Source organism: Agelaius phoeniceus, chromosome 4 (genome assembly GCF_051311805.1).
Source record: "Agelaius phoeniceus isolate bAgePho1 chromosome 4, bAgePho1.hap1, whole genome shotgun sequence".
Classification (NCBI taxonomy): Eukaryota; Metazoa; Chordata; class Aves; order Passeriformes; family Icteridae; genus Agelaius; species Agelaius phoeniceus.
Genome location: NC_135268.1, coordinates 51,698,267 through 51,718,423, shown reverse-complemented (window position 1 = coordinate 51,718,423; position 20,157 = coordinate 51,698,267). Strand labels below are relative to the sequence as shown.

The window sequence follows — 20,157 nt, the reverse complement described above, 5'->3', positions numbered from 1 at the left end:
AGCCATAATTCCCACTCACTTTGAGTGGCTTTTGACGTGTGAAAAATCTTACAGGACAAAAAGCCTGAGGTATATTTGCCCAAAGTGCCAGATGATTGCTGCAGAGCAAGTCCCTAAGTGGAAGCCATTAACATGCAGAACCTGGAAGCATCTGGTTCAAGGACACAACTATTTCAGTCAGATAATTGTCTTGTATTGTTTATCCAAATTGTTATACAAGTTCCCTCAATCTTCAAGTAACTGTCCTAAAGCTTCAACTGTACCTACATTTCTGTAGTCTGCCCATTTCTGGGTAAGCAGTTACAGTAACAGCACTCATTGCCATGACTCTGATCTTATCTCCTGTTTAACTATTGATACACCATGTTTGAAGGCACACCAGTCAAATAATTCAGAAGGTAACACTTGACCTGTTGCAGGATAATTCTCTGCTATCCACATGCTATTATTCAACTAAGCTGTCTATACCTTCTAATCTGAAACCTGTTCATGGTCATCCTTCTCTATCTTGCCCTCCATTTCAGAACCCCATGCAACAAGCCAAACACTGACAAACACTGTCATCTCAAGGATTTTAATAGCACTGGCCAATTGAGAATAATAAAAACAAGTAGAAACAAAGTAACAGTAAAGGCAAAAATATCAAGAGAACATTGGAAGTATTCATTCCTGCTAGTCAAATGAGGTAGGAAGCTGATTTATGGGGCTGAATTTATTTTTAATGATTTCTTCAAAGCAGAGATTAATTTTTTGCAGATTCATTAAAAAGACTGCTTTCAGATGGAGTATGTAATGAAGGAAAAAGATAACTATCAGGTAACATTAAAGCCAATATCTGTTTTCTACTTGGGCTGATATTAAATTAAGGTAATTCTCCTTAAATTCAAATGTTCAAAAAGCAGAATGCTCCTCTGCTGAAGACAGGTTGTGTTGCTGTAACTTAGGGAATACTTGCCCCAGGAATCTGATTAAAAAAAAAGTGTGGCTGCACATGGAATGTAGGCAGGACAACCAAAGAATGAAAACTGAAGATCTGCTAGTGGATCAGTCTGTAACTGCTGTCCACTGGCACTAATTGCACAACTGATGCCTGCAGAACTGCGTGGTCTCCCAAAAGATGCAGCTTAGACTGCACCAGTGTCAATAGATCCCAACCAGGACTGGGGCATTATTTTTGAAGTCAGTTCTACCTTAGGGCTGGACCTAAACCCTACTAATTTACTTAGAAATTATCTTTTGACTTCAATGCCAGTTAGAGCATGCATTTAACCAGGCAGAGAATCACCCCAAAAGAAAAAAAATTGGTGAGACCAAAGTTCCAGTCCATAGATCACAGTTTATATAGACTGATTACAGTCTGTAACTGGACTAAGGTAGAAAGATATTCTATTCCTTTTTTTTCATATCATTTGAAATATTTAAAGTGCTGTTTTAGGAACATTTCTGGAAGCAGAAATCTGCAGTTCAAAGGTAACTTTTCACTTAAAAGATGATTCATTATTAAAAACAGGTTTGTACCATCTTCAGTAACCAAAAAAAATTGCTATAAAAATATAGATTTGAAAATAGACTGAATTCACATGTACCAGGTACCATTTCTAGTGTAAAACTGCTTTCGTTTATGAAAAATATATTTCCTTAAAAAAAGCATAGGCTTACAGTATTATCATTAGGAAGATCAACAAAATTCCTTCAGTATGTATTACACATTATACTCTAGGCTTTTTGACAGGTGGATCCTGCAGGCTGAATTTAGGAATTTCACAAGAAGAAGCAAAAGGAATTCTTTTGGCTGACACCTTCTTCCCAATTGTTTCAATCTGAAAAAGAAATCACATTTAACAAGTCAATGTGGCAAGCTAACAATCATGTCAACCTATGAGGAAGCTACAAAGAACACATTTTATGAGCATTGGAATAAAACAAACCACAGAGCACAGTGTGCCCAAGGACAGTTTCTGTGACTGGAGTTGCAAAGAGTTTGTTAAAAAAACAAAAACAACCAACCAGCCTTTTACAGGTGCCTGCTTTGCCTATTTAAAGCTGCATCTTGACAATCTGAGCATTCATCTGCCTCACCTTCCACAGGACTACAAATACAAGCACCATAAAATGTTTCTGGGTATTCATAAAATGGAGCCTCAGACTCCTTTTCCTAAAGTTTATAGTAAAAAGCTTTTCACCTCCATAATGCAGTAGGCTGTTTTTGAAGCAACACAGCTCTGAAAGGCTAAAGGCAGCCAACACAACAAGTGAAAGCCTGTTACACAGCCAACACACTCAAGCCAGGTATGGCAAATTCAAAGAGCAAGGCAAATTCCTTAATTTCTAGGTCAGACTAATGTGAATCACTAAAGACAGAGCTTGTGGAAGACAAAACACCAACTAGGTAAGACAGTTCAGACACTTAGTAAATAAGCAGAACCGTAGCTTTCCTCTTAAGTAATGCAGATCAAATGCAAAGCTCCAAAAGACAAAATACTTCAACTATTCTATTTTAACAAAATTTTGATGAATATATTCTAGGCAGACATCTGAATTAACACTGAAGAGCACTGTTTAAACAGTCAAGAGAGCTGTATGTACCATATTTGCCTTTAACAGCTTCAACTGCCTGGTTAAATGGATTTATACAAGCTGGTTCACAAACAGTGCACATACCTGTAGCTTAAACACAGAAAAAAGATCCAGAGAGAAATCCTATAGCCATTATAAGAATAAGCACAATACTCAGGAGTATAGGGAATGAAAAGTAACTGAAACATGCATCTGATCTGGCCTGCAGATTTTGTTCTTATGGTATCTGGCTGAGATGCTTCCATCAGATTATTCTGGGATTTGGTGATTTCAGTATTAGTCCAATTCCATCTATGCTGAAAGTGCTTCAAGCCCTTCAATCAAGGCTTACTCTGCTTTTCCTGCTTGAGACCTAAGCAGGCTTTTTTCTCAAATCAGAAATTACCCTGCCTAGAATCACAGAGCTTCCCATTCATATTTCCTGAATGAAGCTTTACCTGTGGAAACAGGTTATAACTGAAATGGTAGATGTGTTTAAAGTTATTTAAATGCTAGTTTGATAAAAAAATTCAAAACTACTCAAATTCATAGTTTTGGATTGTATACAATGGAATTGCTATCAGCATCAGTCTAATGCAACAGCTTTTGACAAGGGAAATGAGAAGATGAGGACTCTAAAAACTTCCATTTTGGGATTGTCTTTTTAAGACAAAATCCTTTTTATTATTTTATGCAGAAAATATAGGTCAATTGTTAAATGCCTTTGCAATGATACTCTGGATGAAAAATCTGGATAATAAACCTGGATGACTAATTGCATTCTGGATGGCAAACTCACAAATAAGTTAAAAATTCAAGTATAATTTCATAGAAGAAACACAAGAGTACAGTCTCTGATCTATAAAGTCTAAGCCACAGAAGACTTCAGAAGACAAATTCCTAGGAGAAATATCACACAGAGTAGAATTTAATCTAGAATTTGCTATTAGCTTAGCAAAACACCTAGCTAAAAAGTTAAGCTTCTGGTTCCTCTCTCTGGTATAAACAAACACCGTTGTTTGGATCTTCTGGCTGATCTTAATCAAACACAAAGGACTAAAAGGATTAATCAGTCATCTCCTCCAGCCTCTCATGTAATACTTGAGCCTTTCACTGAATATCTTCAGATACATCTTTGCATTCATTGCTTTCACCTCCAGTATCAGCCAACTTTGTTTCACAGACCTCAGGGAGAAGAGTCCAAAACTTCCCTTAATAGTTTGTCCAAGTGAATATCTCACTGGCTGATAAACATTTATTACCTGCATTCTCTCTTGTTCAGTGTTTAAGTCTCATGTCTCCAGTACACCTGCTTATGTCTTTTGAAAGGAGCAAAAATGGTACTTACAGCTCACATTTACTTCTGCAGAAAGTTAGTTTTGCTATCCTGTTACTGTCAATTTCAAAAGCTCTTTTTTTTTTTTTTGGTGATATTAAAATAAGACTCCAAGTAGGGGCTATGGCACAGATTCTAACACAAATTCAGCCCTTCTGCAAAGACTGCAGATCTGGAAGAAACACTGCAGGGGCTGGTTTTGGAGTCAAATATCAAGCCAGAATAAATTTAGGCATGAGATTGAGCAGTTTTTCACATTCATCTCCTAACTGTCCATTATTTCAGTGCTGCAAAGAAGGGCAGAGCAGCATTCAGATGTTAGATTTATGGTTGCACTCCATGACCTCAGATGTCTTTTCCAACCTGAATGATTCCAAGGCAGGCTTATACTGTGGAATATTGATTGCATAGCCTCAACTTTAAAAGCACATCAGTCTGTGAAAGTAGGAACATAGTGGAGGAACTAATGAACACTTAAGAACAAACAGGTTTACATTTAAATCCTCACCTCTAGAGGTTTTTTCCCCCTTACTACTCAGTCACTGAAGAAGGAGAACAATAGGGAAGAGAGCAGAAGGAAAACAACATAAGAAACATCATTACCTGGAAGCCAATGACTTGTAGCTCGTTGTGAAGATCATCTAGAACTCTCCTACCATCAAAGATAAATGCAGGCTTGAGCATTTTCTTATGAATACGTTCATAATCCAACTCCTGTAAAGAGTAATTAAAGCAGATAGAATAAATAAGTAGCATAACACTCTCTTTTTTCTTTAGTTTTAAATTAAAGATGGCATTTACCTTAAACATGTCCCATTCAGTGCAAATTACAAGGGCATGAGCTCCATCACAGGCTTCATAGGGATCTTTACTGATAGTGACCAAGCGAGACACTGTAACAGAAGGAAAGCAGTTTTACTCTGCATGTCTTTAGCATCAGTCTGGCATGTTTCTGGCAAATGAGTCTCCTTCCTTGCCCTACACAAACAAGTGGTTTCAAGTCACTCACCTTATTTTCTACCAAGATACTTAATATTTTGATTTTACTTATTTAAATGAAAGCAGGTCATACCTGGCATCTGAGCAGAGCACTTACATGTTTGAAGTCCATAATTCAAATTTGATGTAAACAGTCAAGCAAATCTCTAGAATTTGAAGGTACTATGGAGCGCTCAAATGCTAACTCTCACAAAGGTCATTGTCTGTACAACAGCAGCACATCAGTTTCTATTTTACACTCAGTTCACACTAGAGAAGAGACACACGTGGCTCCCCAGGGGCTGCCTGAGCAGCTGCCTAGAGGAAAGTCTCCCCTTTCCCTCTAATTCAAGGCCATGTCTAATAATGTACACCCTTCGTTCTTCATCACAGCTCAATTTGCTCCATAGAAGCTTCAACTATTCTCCCCATCCATCAGCTCCATTCCCCCTCTTCCCAGTAAGAAAACAAAAGTCCCAAATGCCCCTTACCTCTGTAATCATAGGTGATTATTTTAAATGGAGTGTAAGGAAACAAAGTAATTTGGAAGTGATATGAGGGAAGGGAGAATGCTCTGTAGTACATTCCAGAATCACTTCTTTATTTCTATTTTAGATATGTGAGAAAGAACTAAGATAGAACTCAGGGCACAAAGGAACTGTCAGAACTAGTCTGTCCTGGACATTCTTTTTTCTCCTCCTTTTAATTATTCAGAGATAAAATTCTAGGTATCTATTCAAATGAGTATTTATTGGAAGAAAAATATGCAGTAGTTGAGAATTAGCATTTATCTACAAAAGCTACAGGGAAAGGAAGAAGAATGAGAATAATCCTCTGAGCTATAACAATCTTTTAGTAACTGCAACCAACAGCACAATGATGTCATGCTGAAAATGAATTTAAAATATTTAAACAGACCCGTATGTATTGAGAATAGGGTGGGAAGAGGGGAATAAACTTTATATGAGAATTCTTACCTTGGTTATCTTCTGAGACACCCAGATGTGAGAGATCAAAGATGATTTGTTCCTTAGGTACTTTAGGGTCATAGATATGCAGCTTTGCTCCTTCATCCATTAAATACTTGCTAATGTAGATACTGGATGACTCTCTAGGGAAGAGAACCAATCAGTTAAGAACCAGCTGGCGTGTTCCAAGTAATGAAAGTTCTCAACTATCATGATATGCAATGCCAGAGTTTTGATATCATTTTTACATTCAATATCTTAGTGGCAACCATGCCAGCAGGAAACCTGTAATCTTGATGGACAACAAGGAGAATAATATGAAAAGGTTTGTATCTCTTTTGCTGAATTGTCCAAGAAAGATGAGTCTGATGACTCCTAGAGACCAAAATTATAAAGGCCTAGAGTTTATAAGCTTTCCCCACAAACTGCAGTTGAAGAGTTGCATCAAGTTTGACCTTTACAGGAGAACAGAATAAGCCACTTCAGGAAATCAAGCTGAAACTTTATTTTCACAAAGCAACTTAAGAACCAGCTGCAAAACTGTTTGCATTCTTTTCTGTGGAGAATGGAAGGAGTCTGTCAAAATCTATCTTTGCTTGTGCAAGTTAATAAGGACTAGAATTATCTGCAACATTCTGCATGATTCAGGTCTGTTGTAGAGGTCAAGAATCAGTTCTCACCCATTTAAGGAAGACTAATCCTTGTTACAAACCAATGCAGTCACAAGAAAAAAAGGGTCCCATGTCCAGCCATGAATTCAGTTCAGTGGTGGGCATTAGCTGGGGGCTGGTGACAGCTGTAGGGAGTCCATGCTGGTGAACTGAGCTTACCTTGTGTCCCCAGTATCCTTTTTGAAAGCAAACCCTAAAATAGCAATCTTCTTGTCAGTGACAGTATTAAACAAGCTGTCGATAATGCGGGAAGCAAATCTTCTTCTCTGATAATCATTCATGTCTATTACCTGAAATTATACAAGCCATGATGGTACAGAGGGGAGCCATGTTAAACTATGAACAGATTCTATTAACAATCAAGCTGAACTACCCACACATAGATTTAATAGAGGCTTAAAAGAGAAGGCTAAGCATTTGTAGTCAGTATCATAAGCAACCCAAAGATAAATTTAAATTAATGTATTAAATTCTGAGATAAATCCTATTTAATGAGTGAATACTGATGCCCATATTTACATCTTAACATGCATTATCTCATTTAAAGGCTAGGATTTTTTTCAGATTGCTTTTTTCAAAAAATTAAAACTTACTGCTTTCCATGTCTCTGCCTAGAGCACAATTTCAGTGTTAGGGTACTTGCTAGTACCCTACCTTTTTTCATGCCATGCACATCCACTGACAGACCTACACATTTTGACATGCCATGTGTAACAACTGTGAGAATATTTATAGCCTTTTTAATCCACACTAACAGATGCCAATACACAAAACCTGTGTAATTCAACCACACTTAAATGCTTCACTTCTGTTATTTTGTTATTACATGCAAGTGCTCCAATTGTTCCTGGGATGGAGGAGAGTGAAGGGAAAACAGGCTAACCAAAATGAAGACCAAAAAAGCCAAAGCTTCTAATAAGGTAGGAAAATCATGTACGTGGTATTCTGGGGGCATCTGCTAGGCAGCCTTATACCTGACCACCAGAGACAAATGAGGACAATAAACCAAAGGGGTTGTTTGAGCACACCACACATCTCAAAGCTTCTCAGTCAGGACTAGGGAGTAAAGTGAGCTGCTTTCACTGGCTAATAGGGATTGCTAGTACAGACTGGGTATCATTGCTGCATTGGAGCCAGGCCTGAGGGCATCCATATATTCCCAACATTAAATGAGGGAACAGCAGCAACCATGTTTATTTTTAAAAATAGCAAGATCTACTGAGTTCTTTCAGAACTGTAAAAGTAGATCCTGAGGAAAAGATTGTGAGTTCTGAATTCAAAGTGGACAGATACCCAGCTGCAAAAGAAAGACAGGAGACACATGCTTGTATTTCACAACTTCTATTGCTGCTAGACAGCTTCACAATCCATTTGGTCCAAGTAACTTAATTCACCCCAAAAAAGCTGAAGCACCCACAAGTATCAAATGTCAGTGATAAGCTGAGGGCCCTGAAATGTAAAGGTGATCAGCACTAAGGTATCTGCTCCCTGGAGCTGAAGCAAAGGTTGTGTGGATAGTGCTTAAAAGCTCAATGCCTGGAAGCTGAGTGCTGAAGAAACACCACCCTCTAAAAAAGCCAGTGAAGAACTTGTACCTGCTGCCAGTAGCGAGCCACCTCAGGTAAGTTCAGTGCCTCACAGAGGTACACTAAATTCAAGACATCCTTCTGAAAACAGCTACCTCCAAACCCTGAAAGAGAAAACAGTTATTTTACAGGTGACTAAGGTACCCGTCCTAGCCAATTTGTGGAACCAAGGAGTTTTTGGCAGTCACTGACATAGTCAGCATTGTAATTTTTCCCAGTATTTCACTGCTAGCAAATGAAAAATCTTAACCTCTTAAAATCCAACTCCTGGACCTTCTTAGTCAGCTACAGAAGGCTTAATTATGCTTCAGGTTCCACTGAAATCAATGGAAGTTTTAACATAGAAATCTGAACCTGTATGAGAAAAAGCAACTACAGGCTATTATTTAAAGTAGGTAGACAAGCTCCTGGGCCTGTTCTCCCCCTTCCTCAAGATTTAGACTACTATTTCTCAAAACAAGCGTGTTAGGATTAGGTTCCTTCCTCTTGCACCCCCAAATGGATATCTAATCATTGCCAAGAATGAAAGATCACCACAGCTGACCAAGGGAGAACTGAGACAGAGGGATCCTTGAACCTAGAGAACTTTGCTCAGCAAGCAGAGTCCCAGAAACAACACACTGTAGAAGGAATTATAACAAACCAGTAGCAATTGATGCACCAATCACCACTTCATCACATTTTACTCCCTCATAAATCTAATCCAGGAGTGACTGCCTATGGCATTTAGTGCCATGGCCTAGTTGACAAGGTGGTGATTGGTCAAAGGTTGGACTCAGTCTTGGAGGCCTTTTCCAGCCTTATGATCCTATGAATTCATCCTACAAATTACAAGCTGTCATCACACATTCTGAGCTAGAGGTATTCTCTTCTCCCTCAGGCCACTGGCAGCAACTCCCAGATAAAACTGCAGCAGTTGCAATTGGGAAGATTGGGAAGACATCTTAGAGAGCACTGTTGGCAGTGATGTTTCAGAAAAATTAAGTCACAGCTTTTCTTTCCAGTGTCACAGGCAGGGTAAACCATGCACTCTGAACTCTCCAGTTTCAGGTTGCTGAGCCTGGAGCAACCTCAGTTCTACATACTTTACCAGAAAAATTGATTTATACTAGTATTCTACAGTAATATTTTCATACATTAAGCACTTCTAATGCTGTAGAAAATTTTAAAGAACCAGAGTACTTATTTCAAAACACTACTATTATATTATATATATACACATATATACATATATATTATATTGCACTATTAAAACAGAAGCCCAGTGGGGAAAAAGAAAGGAAGATTTTTTTCACGTACCAACACTGGCTTTGAGAAATTTATTTCCAATTCTTTGGTCTGTTCCAATAGCTCTTGCTACTTCTTCAACATCTGCTCCTGTAGCTTCACACAGAGCACTGATTGAGTTAATGCTGCTGATTCTTTGGGCAAGGAAAGCGTTAGCTGCCTGCAAATCAAAAGTATAGTAAAGAACTTCATTTTTCCAGAAACCAAGATGTCCACAGACCAAAGGGAGTTGCTACTGAAAGGACTACTTTAGTATTTATGCAACTCCATTGACATACAAAAGGGTAACCTAATGAGTTTAATATATAGATGCCAGTTAATGGGATTTAAGCGAAACAAGATAATGCTTAACTTGCAGAGTCTGAACCATTTTATGAAGGTAATCAGTTTCTGCAGCACTGGAGGCTTGCTCTTACTAATAACTAACAGCAATAGAAGTGAGAAAAGACTTCACAGAAAGTCAGAAGCATCTATTAACCAGGTCAGCTGATCTGAAAAGATCAATATCCTTTGACATATGCATTGGGCCCTCCCAACCTCACCTGTCTTTCCTAGCTGCATCACTCAGTCAACAAAGTTCTGCTTCTGAGCCTTGTCTCACACCCCTTGCAGACCACAGCAGGGAGCAACACTAACCAGTTTAGAAAGTTCTGATGACCAGGTATTGGTTGTGAGGATTTTTTCTTTGGGCACCCAGTGCTCATAAACAGCACACAGAGCACGGACAGCTTTCTGTCCCTCTGGAGAGTCATCCCCACCGATGAGCACTCGGTCCGGGTTCTTCAGGTCCTTGATGGCTGTTCCTTCAGCAAGGAACTCTGGGTTAGACAGCACCTACACCCACAGCAGAAAAACAACAAGTAAAAGCCAAAAGCAACACCCAGGCTTTAAATACACAACTCAAAGATTATGTTTACCTGCAAATCCAAGTTCGGCTTAGTATTAGCATCAAATATTCGACGAATGCTCTCTGCAGCACGTACTGGAACTGTGCTTTTCTCAGTGACAATTTTATAGCCATTTGAATTCTGTACAATTCTTCTAGCACATGCTTCAATGTATTTCAGATCAGCTGCTCGGCCTTTTCCCATTCCATAGGTCTTTGTTGGTGTATTAACCTAATTACAAATACGTGAAAAGGGAAGAAATGTTACAAGTCAGTACCTCTTGTGTTAAGAGGCAAAGTGAAATTGTTAAGACTGATGGACATTCTCCTTCTCAGAGGAAGGAAAATGCTTCTGCTCCAGAATTATTCTGGTTACCATATCAGATGAAGAGGTATTAGCTGTCTCAATTACACATTTTGTTTCCTACAGAAAGCTCACTGGTCTCTATTTAAATAGGATTTAAACAAGAACAATTCGTAGCAGTTCTGCAGGCTTTGATGAAACAATCCTTATTCTGGAAACACCAGTAATTTCTACATGATTATGGCCAGCCACTTTTTGTTACCTATCCTACACTAGGAGTGCAAAGACTCATGTAAGAATCTTGTGGCCAGCGAGGCAACTACAGCTTAAACTCCCTTTACAATGAAACCTAAGGTTAGGACTGATGAAAATTAATATACCAATGTACACAGAAAAGGCAACATGAGGGAAAACACGTAGTTTAGATGAAGACAGAGGGTGCTTTTCATTACAAATGGAAAGAAGAAATGGCAACAACATGTAAAACACAACAGCTTGTTTTCAACCAAGGACAAGTAGCAATATATGGGCTGTATTAGTGGCTGTCATCCAGCCACACAGCATTCATTTGAGACTTACTGCATGAAGGAAAATACTGTCAGAAAGGGAGCTCCAAACTACAGTCCCCTAATAAAGAGGAGACCTCAAGAAAAAACAATTTTAACAAGAAACTTAACTGTGGTCTACCAAGGCAAACAGCAATCAGTTCTTCTGGATTCTGCATTAGTAACAACTTCTACATTACAAAAGGTTAATCTTTGACTAAATCCTCTTTCCAGTGGTGTCAATAGCTTTGAAACATTAAAGCCATCCCTGCTTCCATTAATACACTATTTTGAAAAGATTCTAGAAATAGGTCATCTTTGTAAGCAAATAACCAGCATACAATTTTGCATATCTGTCTAGGAATTTATCATTATTACTAAGGTTCCACAGGTTTCACCAGTACACTGCAATGACAGCTGCACTACATTCTGCTCTGACTCCATACACCTAACCAAATTAAACATCAACATTACCATTCTGACTTAGAACCTGTTCATTTGTTAAAGGTGCTACTGGCTATAAGATAAACAAACAAAAAGCTTACTTAACACTTTTCCAGCACTACACAGAAAGACAAGGAGCAATCTGTGACACAATGATATGACATTGCTAACTGAATCTACATGACAAAAGCAAAGGCAACTTCCTAAAAGAAAAGAAACAATGATTTGATAAGAAAGAAAAAAAAATTAGAAAAAAAAGATGAACACATCCACCTTCTCCTATACTTACAGAAATAAATACAAGATCAGCTTCTCTAATGGCATCATCAATACTAGTGGAAAAGAAGAGGTTTTTTCCTCGACAGGATTCTACTACTTCCTGTAACCCTGGCTGAAAAAGAAGCAGAAAAAAAACCAGTTAAGATTAATGCAGTTAGAAGAACAGCAAACTCTATGCCCAAACAGAACATAATTTCAGATACAGAAATATTTTCTTTTTTTCCCTGTCAGTGCAGCATGTTTTCAGCCTGGCAGATGTAAAGCTTCTGAAGACTATTTACACAGTAAAAAAAGTTAAACTCTTTCTTATTCAAAAAAACTCACAATGCTGTCCTGAAACTTTCAGCCACACTAAATTGCTTATTTGCACAGCCAAATTTTAGCTTTCAGTTATTCCTGTGTTCAGTTCTACTACCACAAGAAGCAATTTGAGAAATACCTGTAGAGTGATGTTAAGTAGATCCAAGAAGTCTAAAATATTCCCTAGACTGCAAACTAAGGAGGTGGTCTCAATTCTCCTGTTCCCATTGTCCATGATCCCCTCAATATCAGATCTAAAACTGCTTCAGCACAAAAGAACACCCCACAAAGTCTTCCACTAAGTAAGCAAGCCCAGATCCAGTGAAAGATAGGCAGCAGAGACACACAGGAAATCAAGACCACTCCTTTAGCAACCACCCCTCATGGGGCCAGACTAAACTTATCCTGGCACCACTCCTACAGTGTGGGAGAATCACAAAAGCCATAATATGATTAAATTCTTTCCAGAGACACATAGAGTGCTGTAACACTTTCCCCTCTCTTAACACCTCCACTCAGACAAGAGAGGCAGGAGGTCACATATAAATGAGCAATCCTCTGTATGGATTTTTAAGAATGGTCTTAAAAAAATTGAACCGAGATATTTTGTTTGAATAGTCAGTCATGCACCTTCGTGTGGCAATCATATCTCCAACTCATTACACCTATCATGACATTAGATACTTAAGTAAATGCCAGAAAGGCAAAGGTTCACTGGATGGAGAGAAGAAAGCAAGCAGAAGCTTTCTCTTATGCAAGACATTTTTACTGTCTCGTTTTATATCAAATACCACCCACTTAGAAGAAAAACAAAGGTCAGAACAGGCAAAGTAACATCCTTCAATCCATCAGATATTCTAACTATGGTTCTCACAAAGGGGTGTAAATAGAAAGGCAGTCCACTAGACAATTTCTGACACTGAAAAGAAATAATCCAACCCAAAAAAACCCACAAAAACCTCACTGTGCAATGACTCAATTTTACAACTGTCTGAACTAACTCCTGGCAGTTTTTGTGCGTTCTTTGTAAGCAAAGGACACCATTCCAGGAAACAGATGTTACAAGTTTGGGGTTTTTTTTAAAAAAAAAAACCATGCCAAGGCGAGCTCTACTTTAGCTCATTCAGTCTAAGTGTTGAGAGAAAACAAAGTACTTGCTTTCAAAAACTATATTCATGCCTCACCTACTAATCTGAACATAATACAGTTTCCTTTGAATTTATAGGCCAAAGAAGGTCTATTCATCTTGACTTAGTCACAGTATAGCTCTGGTTTTTAGAGGGAAGAAAACTTCTTACAGCAAAAGAGCAACTGTTAGTACCAGTCAGATCCTTTGTCTTTGGGAGATGAGTGAAGATAAATTTTCACTCCTATTAAAGAATTCAAATCTATAAAAACTGTATTTCATGAAAGAATGAAGGAAAGAAAAAGAGACCTCTTCTTTTATGATGAAAAAGAGTGGAAAAAAAAATTGCTAAAAGAAGCAAAATAGCAAAATGCTTGACATATTTTCAAATTAAAGTAATTCTGCAAGGAAGGAGTGACAGTGTGGCACATTTATTTGTCCTAGTCTTCTTAGGCCAGATTGAAGATTCATGGTACAACTGAATCAGAAACGTGACTGTCCCGATCTTTCCACATAGATAAAGTTGGACAGCACAGATTGGATTTTGGCAGTATTTAGAATGCAAATAAAGCTTACAGGTCAGTATTAACACATTTATACTGTGCTACAAGCCAGCAGATAGTATCTGTAATTGAACAAGAGGACTATGTTATGATCAAATCAGGTCCCAAAACAAAGTCAGCATGATTAGCAAAATTCACTATATACAGAATTACTTTTTCCTTATCAGGCCCTTCATATACTCATTAATACACATCAGCATCAGGTGCATTAAGTTATTTCAGAAACCTGGTTTAATGAGCAGTAGGGACAAGCAGGTGCTCCAGAATACTTTTTGAAGGACATCACTGACATGCTAAGCTTGACAAGCTTCAGAAATGGGCTACAGGGAAATGCCATGTAATGGAAGGCAAGCAAAGGGAACGCTGGCTGGAATAAGAGACAAAAGTGATGTTTACCTCGTAGATTGGGAGTGTGTCCGAATTCCAGGCATTGATTCTGGCTTCGTTGACATCCACAACAGTAACTTTGATATTAGGGCACATTTGTGCAATAACACTACAGGTTGGCCCACCAACATAACCAGCACCAATGCAGCAAATCTTCTTAATCTCAAACATGATTGCTCTAGTAAGAGGAGAGGGAAACAGAAAAGCTGGAGTTAAAAATTAAAATACCGGCCAACAATTCAAGGAAAACAAAGAGTATCAGTGATTTCAGATTTTATTATGCTGCGGCCCACAGAAGCGTTTTCTTTCTCTTGAAATGCACTGCTACTCCTCTCTGCAAGCCGGGAAGGTTTTGGAGCCTGCCCCTCTCCGGAGCGCCAGCACACCCAGAGACCACCAAAGAAGGGTTTCTGTGCTCGCTTTGAGTCCGGACACCCCGATCACCCCCTCGGGCCGAGGAATTGCTGATGCCGCGGCAGCCCCGCCGAGCAGCGCCCGCCGCTGCAGACAGCGCTCGGCGGGCCCGGGCCGCGCCCTGCCCCTGGAGCCCCTCGGCCGGCAAGGGGAGGCCGCAGCTCCGCCACCTCCCCGGAGAAGGCTACGGGCCGAGCCGGCCGCGCTCCCCCCAGGGCCGGGCCGGCGCCGCGGGCTCCATCCCCGGCAGCGCGGCGGGAGGGAGCGGCTCCCCGGCCGCGCCCCGGCCCCGCGCCGGGAAGGGCCCCCCGGGGCAGCAGCGAGGGACTCCGGCCGGCACCGCAGCACGGACACTCACCGCGGGCAGGCAGGAAGGCGGGCAGGCAGGCGCGGTCCGGCCCCGGCGCCGCGGATGGAGCGGGAGCGCTGCGGCGGGGATGAGCGGCAGGGATGCTCGGAGAGGATGCGCGCCGAGCTCAACGCGACGCTCGGCTGCGAAGGGAGCGGCGGTGGCGGCGGCCGCTATTTAAAGGGCTACGGCGGGCCCGAGGCGGCCGCTTCATGGCGAGGACGCCGAGCGGGGCCGTCCCGCCTCCTCCTTCCCCCGGGGGCGGAGAACGGCGCCGGCCCGCCCGCCCCGCGCTCCCCGCCCGCCGCGGGGCCGGCGAATGGCCGCGGGACAGCTCGGGCAGGCCCGGCCCCGCCAGGGCGGCTGAGGGGCTGCAGGGCCCCCGGGCACGGCTGGGAGCTGCGGGGCTGGGCCGCTGAGCTGCTCCCGTCGTCTGCCTCAGGGTGCTTTCGTAAGAGAACTTAATTGTGGTGGTTGGATAATTCTTTGTCCTTCAGCTATGGTTACTGTGAAGTAAAGAAGGCGGTGTTCATCCTCCTGTACCGTAGCACTGTTTCAACAAAGAGAAGTGAAGGGAAACGTGGATAGGTTACAGTAAAGTTCAGTGTTTAAAGTTTAAGCTTTGAAAATGCAGTGGTAAACAGTTCCCAGAAAAAGGAAATAAAACGAGCTTGCACTCTTGTGACCTGGGCACTGCCCAGGCACCTCTTGCCTAGCAGTGTTAAAGTTACTGCTCTTGCCTTTAATGTAAACATGGTATGGTATTAGTATACTACATGTGACTTTGGGAGCAGAAAGATTGTGAGAAATCTGATGTCTTTTCTTCTCCAGTACATTTAAATTCACTTACACTGCCTCTCCTAGAAGCTGGGTGGGAGACTTTGCTCCATCTGCATTTTGACTTAGATTAGACTTTAAATAGATTACAGTTGCCAGTATAGGTGGATAATACATATGTGTTCTTATCAAAGCAACTAAAGAATTGCCTTGTTCTTATGTGGCATTTTCATCCATAGCTCTTAAAATATATTTTAAAAAGTTGAATCATTATTTCTGTTTTATGTCTTATCCTGTTACTACTTTGGAGGATCTCGTCTTTCCCTGGAAGAATCTCTACCTATTTGAGTGAGTACATACTGTAATCTCAGGTCCTTTAGAAATGCCTGTAAAATATGTGTGTTTCCACTGAAAGAGCCTACTGAGATTTGCAGTCAGTGCAGGATCCTGGCAGATTCAGTGTGGTTAGTCAATGTACCGCCTGGCAAAGGCACAGGGTTCACCGTGTTTATTCTGAAGTAAAACCAAGTTATACATTTTCCCATTGCTTACTGGCACAGATGTCTCAGTTTTAAACACATCTAAGTTTTTGTGAGGTTTTTTTCCCCCCCAGGGAAACCTAAGCAAAGCAAATAGAAGCTCAGTGAGTGACTCAGAAGTCAGTCTCACCTATACCATGCTCTTCGAACTCCCATCTATCTCCTTAGGTCTCAGAATAGCCATGAATGCGTACATTTGTACTGCAAGAATGTTATCTGGTCCCTCTGTACCAGCCACGCCAAAACCACTTCAGGTCCTTAGAGTGGTCTGCTGAGGGCGTTGGTAAGTGTGCTTTGTGCTTTGTGCCTGGCACACAAGGAGTGCATTTCCTAGAAACACCCAGGGTACGAGGCCGGGTTGTGTGTGAGAAAGACTTCCCTCTGCCTGCTGCTGTCTGTGTGGGTAGTTAGTAGCTCACTAGAGTCAGCTAATACCTCCAATTACTGAGTTTGCTAAGAACTAGGGCAAGAGCTTCAGGGCCTTCCTTTTCTGGAGGGGTTCAGGCACACTTACCTCAGGAGAGTGTCCTGAGGATTATAAAGAAACACGTGGATCTAACACTCCACCTGCATCTGTGCTACTTGCCAAGGAGCTTCAAAAGGGGTATTTTTTGTATCTGGCAATCATGGCCCTTTCCTGGGAGGAGAAAGGTCTGGGTTGTTGTCTATTATTTGAGAGCTGTTTCGAATGTCTGAAGAGCCCTTGGAACAAGCAATGGACTCCGGTCCCTTTTCTCAAAGTAAAGGACCTTCACTGATAGACAGTCACACCCCTGCCTGGGACATTGATCTCACATTCCCTCTTGCAACAGCACAACTTAACCTGAAAGGTTGGATTGCATGATCTTGGAGGGCTTTCCCAGCCTAAATGATTCTGTGAAAGGATGACTAGGGCTGCTTTTGTTTCCCTATAGCCTGCACTCTGCTGGTGAGGGCACTGCGGGCAGATTAAAAAATGCAGGACTTAAAGGCATTGCAAATAAATGGTGTGAAGTTTGGGTCTCCCCTCTTCTTACAAAAAAAAAAATCTGAATTATGGGATGGGATTTTCTTGGTTTTTCCATTGAGGCAGACTCATCATTTACCAAGATGTAGAATTTTTTGCAACAGCATGCAAGGCAAGAAAGGTTATGTAAGGCTGCTGCAAAGCAGATGAGGCTGGTCCACTGTTGTCCATTTTTTAAAATAAAAGTTGTGAATTCTGCTCTGCTTTTTTGAAGGCTCAGTGTAGACTGTGAATACTTTTGCAGTGCAGGATACATAAACTAAGTGACAGGAGGAATAGGATTTCAGGAGTATGTTTTTCTTTAGCATTGGCAATTGACGAGGTCAGGTGAATCCCTCTTCCAGCATATTGGGGAGTGGGTTTGAAGCCACACCTCTGCCTTTCCAGAAACCATGGAGGGAAGAGCGATCTGAATGCCAAAGGTGGGTGGAGGGGCCACTTTTCACCTCCCATGTACAAGCTGTTCTGTTATGCAAGGGAGAAATCATGGTTTTTGAAGGATATGGGGGATGAGGGGAAGGAGAGGGAAGACAAAGAGCAAGCAAGTTCATGATTGCATAATCTCCTGGCTGGCATCCTGATGTTGGAGGTGGGAGGAAAAGCCAGCAAAGAACCGTGGATAGGAAAGATTTGAATCCTGTCTGGTTATTGTTTAATGTCAGACTGATTGCCAGCCAGATTTAGCTGATCATTAACTAAAGGCAGCTGAGTTTGTGTAATCTGTTTCTGACACATCTGACACAGATTCAACAACCACCATTATCTGTCAAGCCTTTCTTTAACTTCTGACAAAGCACTACTGGGAGGCAACCGCACCTGTAATTGGGAAATCCAATCCAAGGTGCTCGGCACAGTCCCAGGCCAAGGGACAAAAGTGCCCTGAAGACCAGTTGGATCAGTATTTGAATCCATTCCTTGTATTTTACAACATGAAGAGGAAGGAAGGAGATGCAGCTCAAGAGATTATTCAGGACATGTGGGACTGGCTCCAACAGCTGCATAAAGCTGCCATACGCTGCTTTTGAACACAGATGAGAACCTGAGCTCTGCGTGTGCTCTGAGCCAACGCTGTCTTGCTACAGAAGACATTTTCTGCCTGGCACATCCCTACTTACACCCTCTCCTCATCTCCACCTCTCTGGTTCACCAGGACTATGACATTGCTGAACAACCTGACAGTTTGCCTAAGCATCTTATGATTAATCTAATACGGTATTTTCTTTGCTGGTGACAACCAGCCTCTCAAACTGCAATTATTGGTAAAATTTGTTGCAAAATGCAGTGAATTTCTGGTCAAGTTGAACATGCCTGTTTGCATATGGCATGGAACATCTGGACAGCAACCTCATCAGGTCCCATGTACAATATTGCAATGTAAATAAAACCCCAAAGCCATGCAGAATGAAATCTTTTGAAGCTGGAGGAAGGGCACTCTGAGAACTCTGATGAACATATCCTGTCAAACCCCATTCTTTAAATAACTGCACAATATTTTGTTTCCCAGTACATGACCTTCCTCTAATTACATTATTTAAAGCTCTCAAGATTCAGAGCAATTATTCACACTTCCTTCCAGGCATGATTACGTTTGGTGGCCTATCTGTTGTTTTCTAAGTGCCTCTTTTTTTTCCATTGTCTTCTGATGTTTTTCTGGAAACCATACACTTCATGCCAGACATCAAAGCTGCTCCTCCAGAAGCAGTGCTGTGGGCAGCAGCGTTGCTTTTCTGAACACAGGGTACCACCAGGAGAGCCATTTCAGGCTACCAGCCATCTCTCCAGAACAGTCAGGAAACATTAAATGCTGAAACTAATGCAATGGAAGAGCAGCTGGATAAGGCACTGCTTCTCATCACTGCCCCACTGGAGAGAAATGGTCCTGTAGCATCCCTTCTTTAAAGGGTTTTACTCAGCTGAGCTGCCCCATTCCCATAAGTTGTTTGCATAAAATAAGGTGAAGATTTGATCTACCCTCACAGTATAGTGAAAAGCCAATTTGGTTTAATCTCTTCCCCTTACATACTGAAGCCCAACACAATACAGCAGGAGGGAGTGTCAGAGACAAGATGCATTGGTGATTCAAATTGCAAGCTAATATTTGATGAAGGGGAGAATGATTATTTGGATTTTCTATTTTAAACAAGACTGCATGAAATCACTAAGGCAGCAAATTTTTACTCATCATCACAAGAAAGCAGATTTCGATGCATTACCTGTGGTGTTTGGTGTAGTGCCAGTCCTGTGGAGGCTTCCTTGGCTTGTTTTCTTGCTAATCATTTTCATTTCATCATTTATCATTTCAAGTTCTGCCCTAAACTGAACACCATTTTGAAGATTTGCTTTTTATATCGAACCAATGGCTGTCACCTTCAGAATGTTGTACAGTGGTGGGGTTTTTCGCTGGTCTGCTAAAGGAAACATATTTTCTCATCTCTAGATTTTAAGGACAGTTTCTGCAGCAGAAGAAATTAATTTTAAACGAGTTATAAGTCTGAAAACTATATAGTCACAAAATTATTCCTCTGCTTCATCATTTATAGCTTGGAAGATGAAACAACAAAACCTATAAAAGCAAAGGCCTGTTTTCTTAAACCTTGCTACATGTGATCTTTGATTATAAATTACTGCTTTATTTTCAGTAAGTACTTTACAGTAACACTTTCCATAAAGGCAAGAAGAGTGAAACCTTTAAAATGCTGCATATATAGGGTGAATTAATATATATTGCCAAATATTGAAGCCTATTTGTTTCAGACACCCCCTCTGGCCAGTGCTCTGACCTGCAGATGTTAAAAAGGTAGTGTGGAAGCCAGACTCTTCTAGCTATTATATTTAACTACAAAATGTTTGCTGTGG

General features: G+C 40.9%; 1 protein-coding gene across 1 annotated transcript; it reads right to left on the bottom strand.

Annotated features, from left to right (window-relative positions):
* Positions 1-555: 555 nt before the first annotated feature.
* On the bottom strand, positions 556-15,388 carry UGDH (UDP-glucose 6-dehydrogenase). The gene is made up of 12 exons (XM_054633047.2): positions 14,989-15,388; positions 14,226-14,394; positions 11,851-11,952; positions 10,300-10,500; positions 10,019-10,216; positions 9,395-9,542; positions 8,105-8,199; positions 6,669-6,799; positions 5,848-5,981; positions 4,694-4,785; positions 4,496-4,606; positions 556-1,820 (listed from the first exon to the last, which is right to left on the bottom strand). Exons 2-12 carry the CDS (start codon positions 14,385-14,387, stop codon positions 1,710-1,712), a joined length of 1,485 nt encoding a protein of 494 aa, XP_054489022.1. The 5' UTR covers positions 14,388-14,394; positions 14,989-15,388; the 3' UTR covers positions 556-1,709.
* Between the last annotated feature and the right edge of the window lie 4,769 nt (positions 15,389-20,157).

What these genes read in the sequence shown, in the direction of transcription:
- UGDH (XM_054633047.2), bottom strand. Translation starts at nt 14,387, where the DNA reads ATGTTTGAGATTAAGAAGATTTGCTGCATTGGTGCTGGTTATGTTGGT. An exon ending in AAGGATACTGGGGACACAAG is followed by an intron (nt 5,982 to 6,668) that starts GTAAGCTCAGTT and finishes TCTCTTCCCTAG; the next exon opens with AGAGTCATCCAGTATCTACA. An exon ending in TGTCTCAGAAGATAACCAAG is followed by an intron (nt 4,786 to 5,847) that starts GTAAGAATTCTC and finishes CTTCTGTTACAG; the next exon opens with TGTCTCGCTTGGTCACTATC.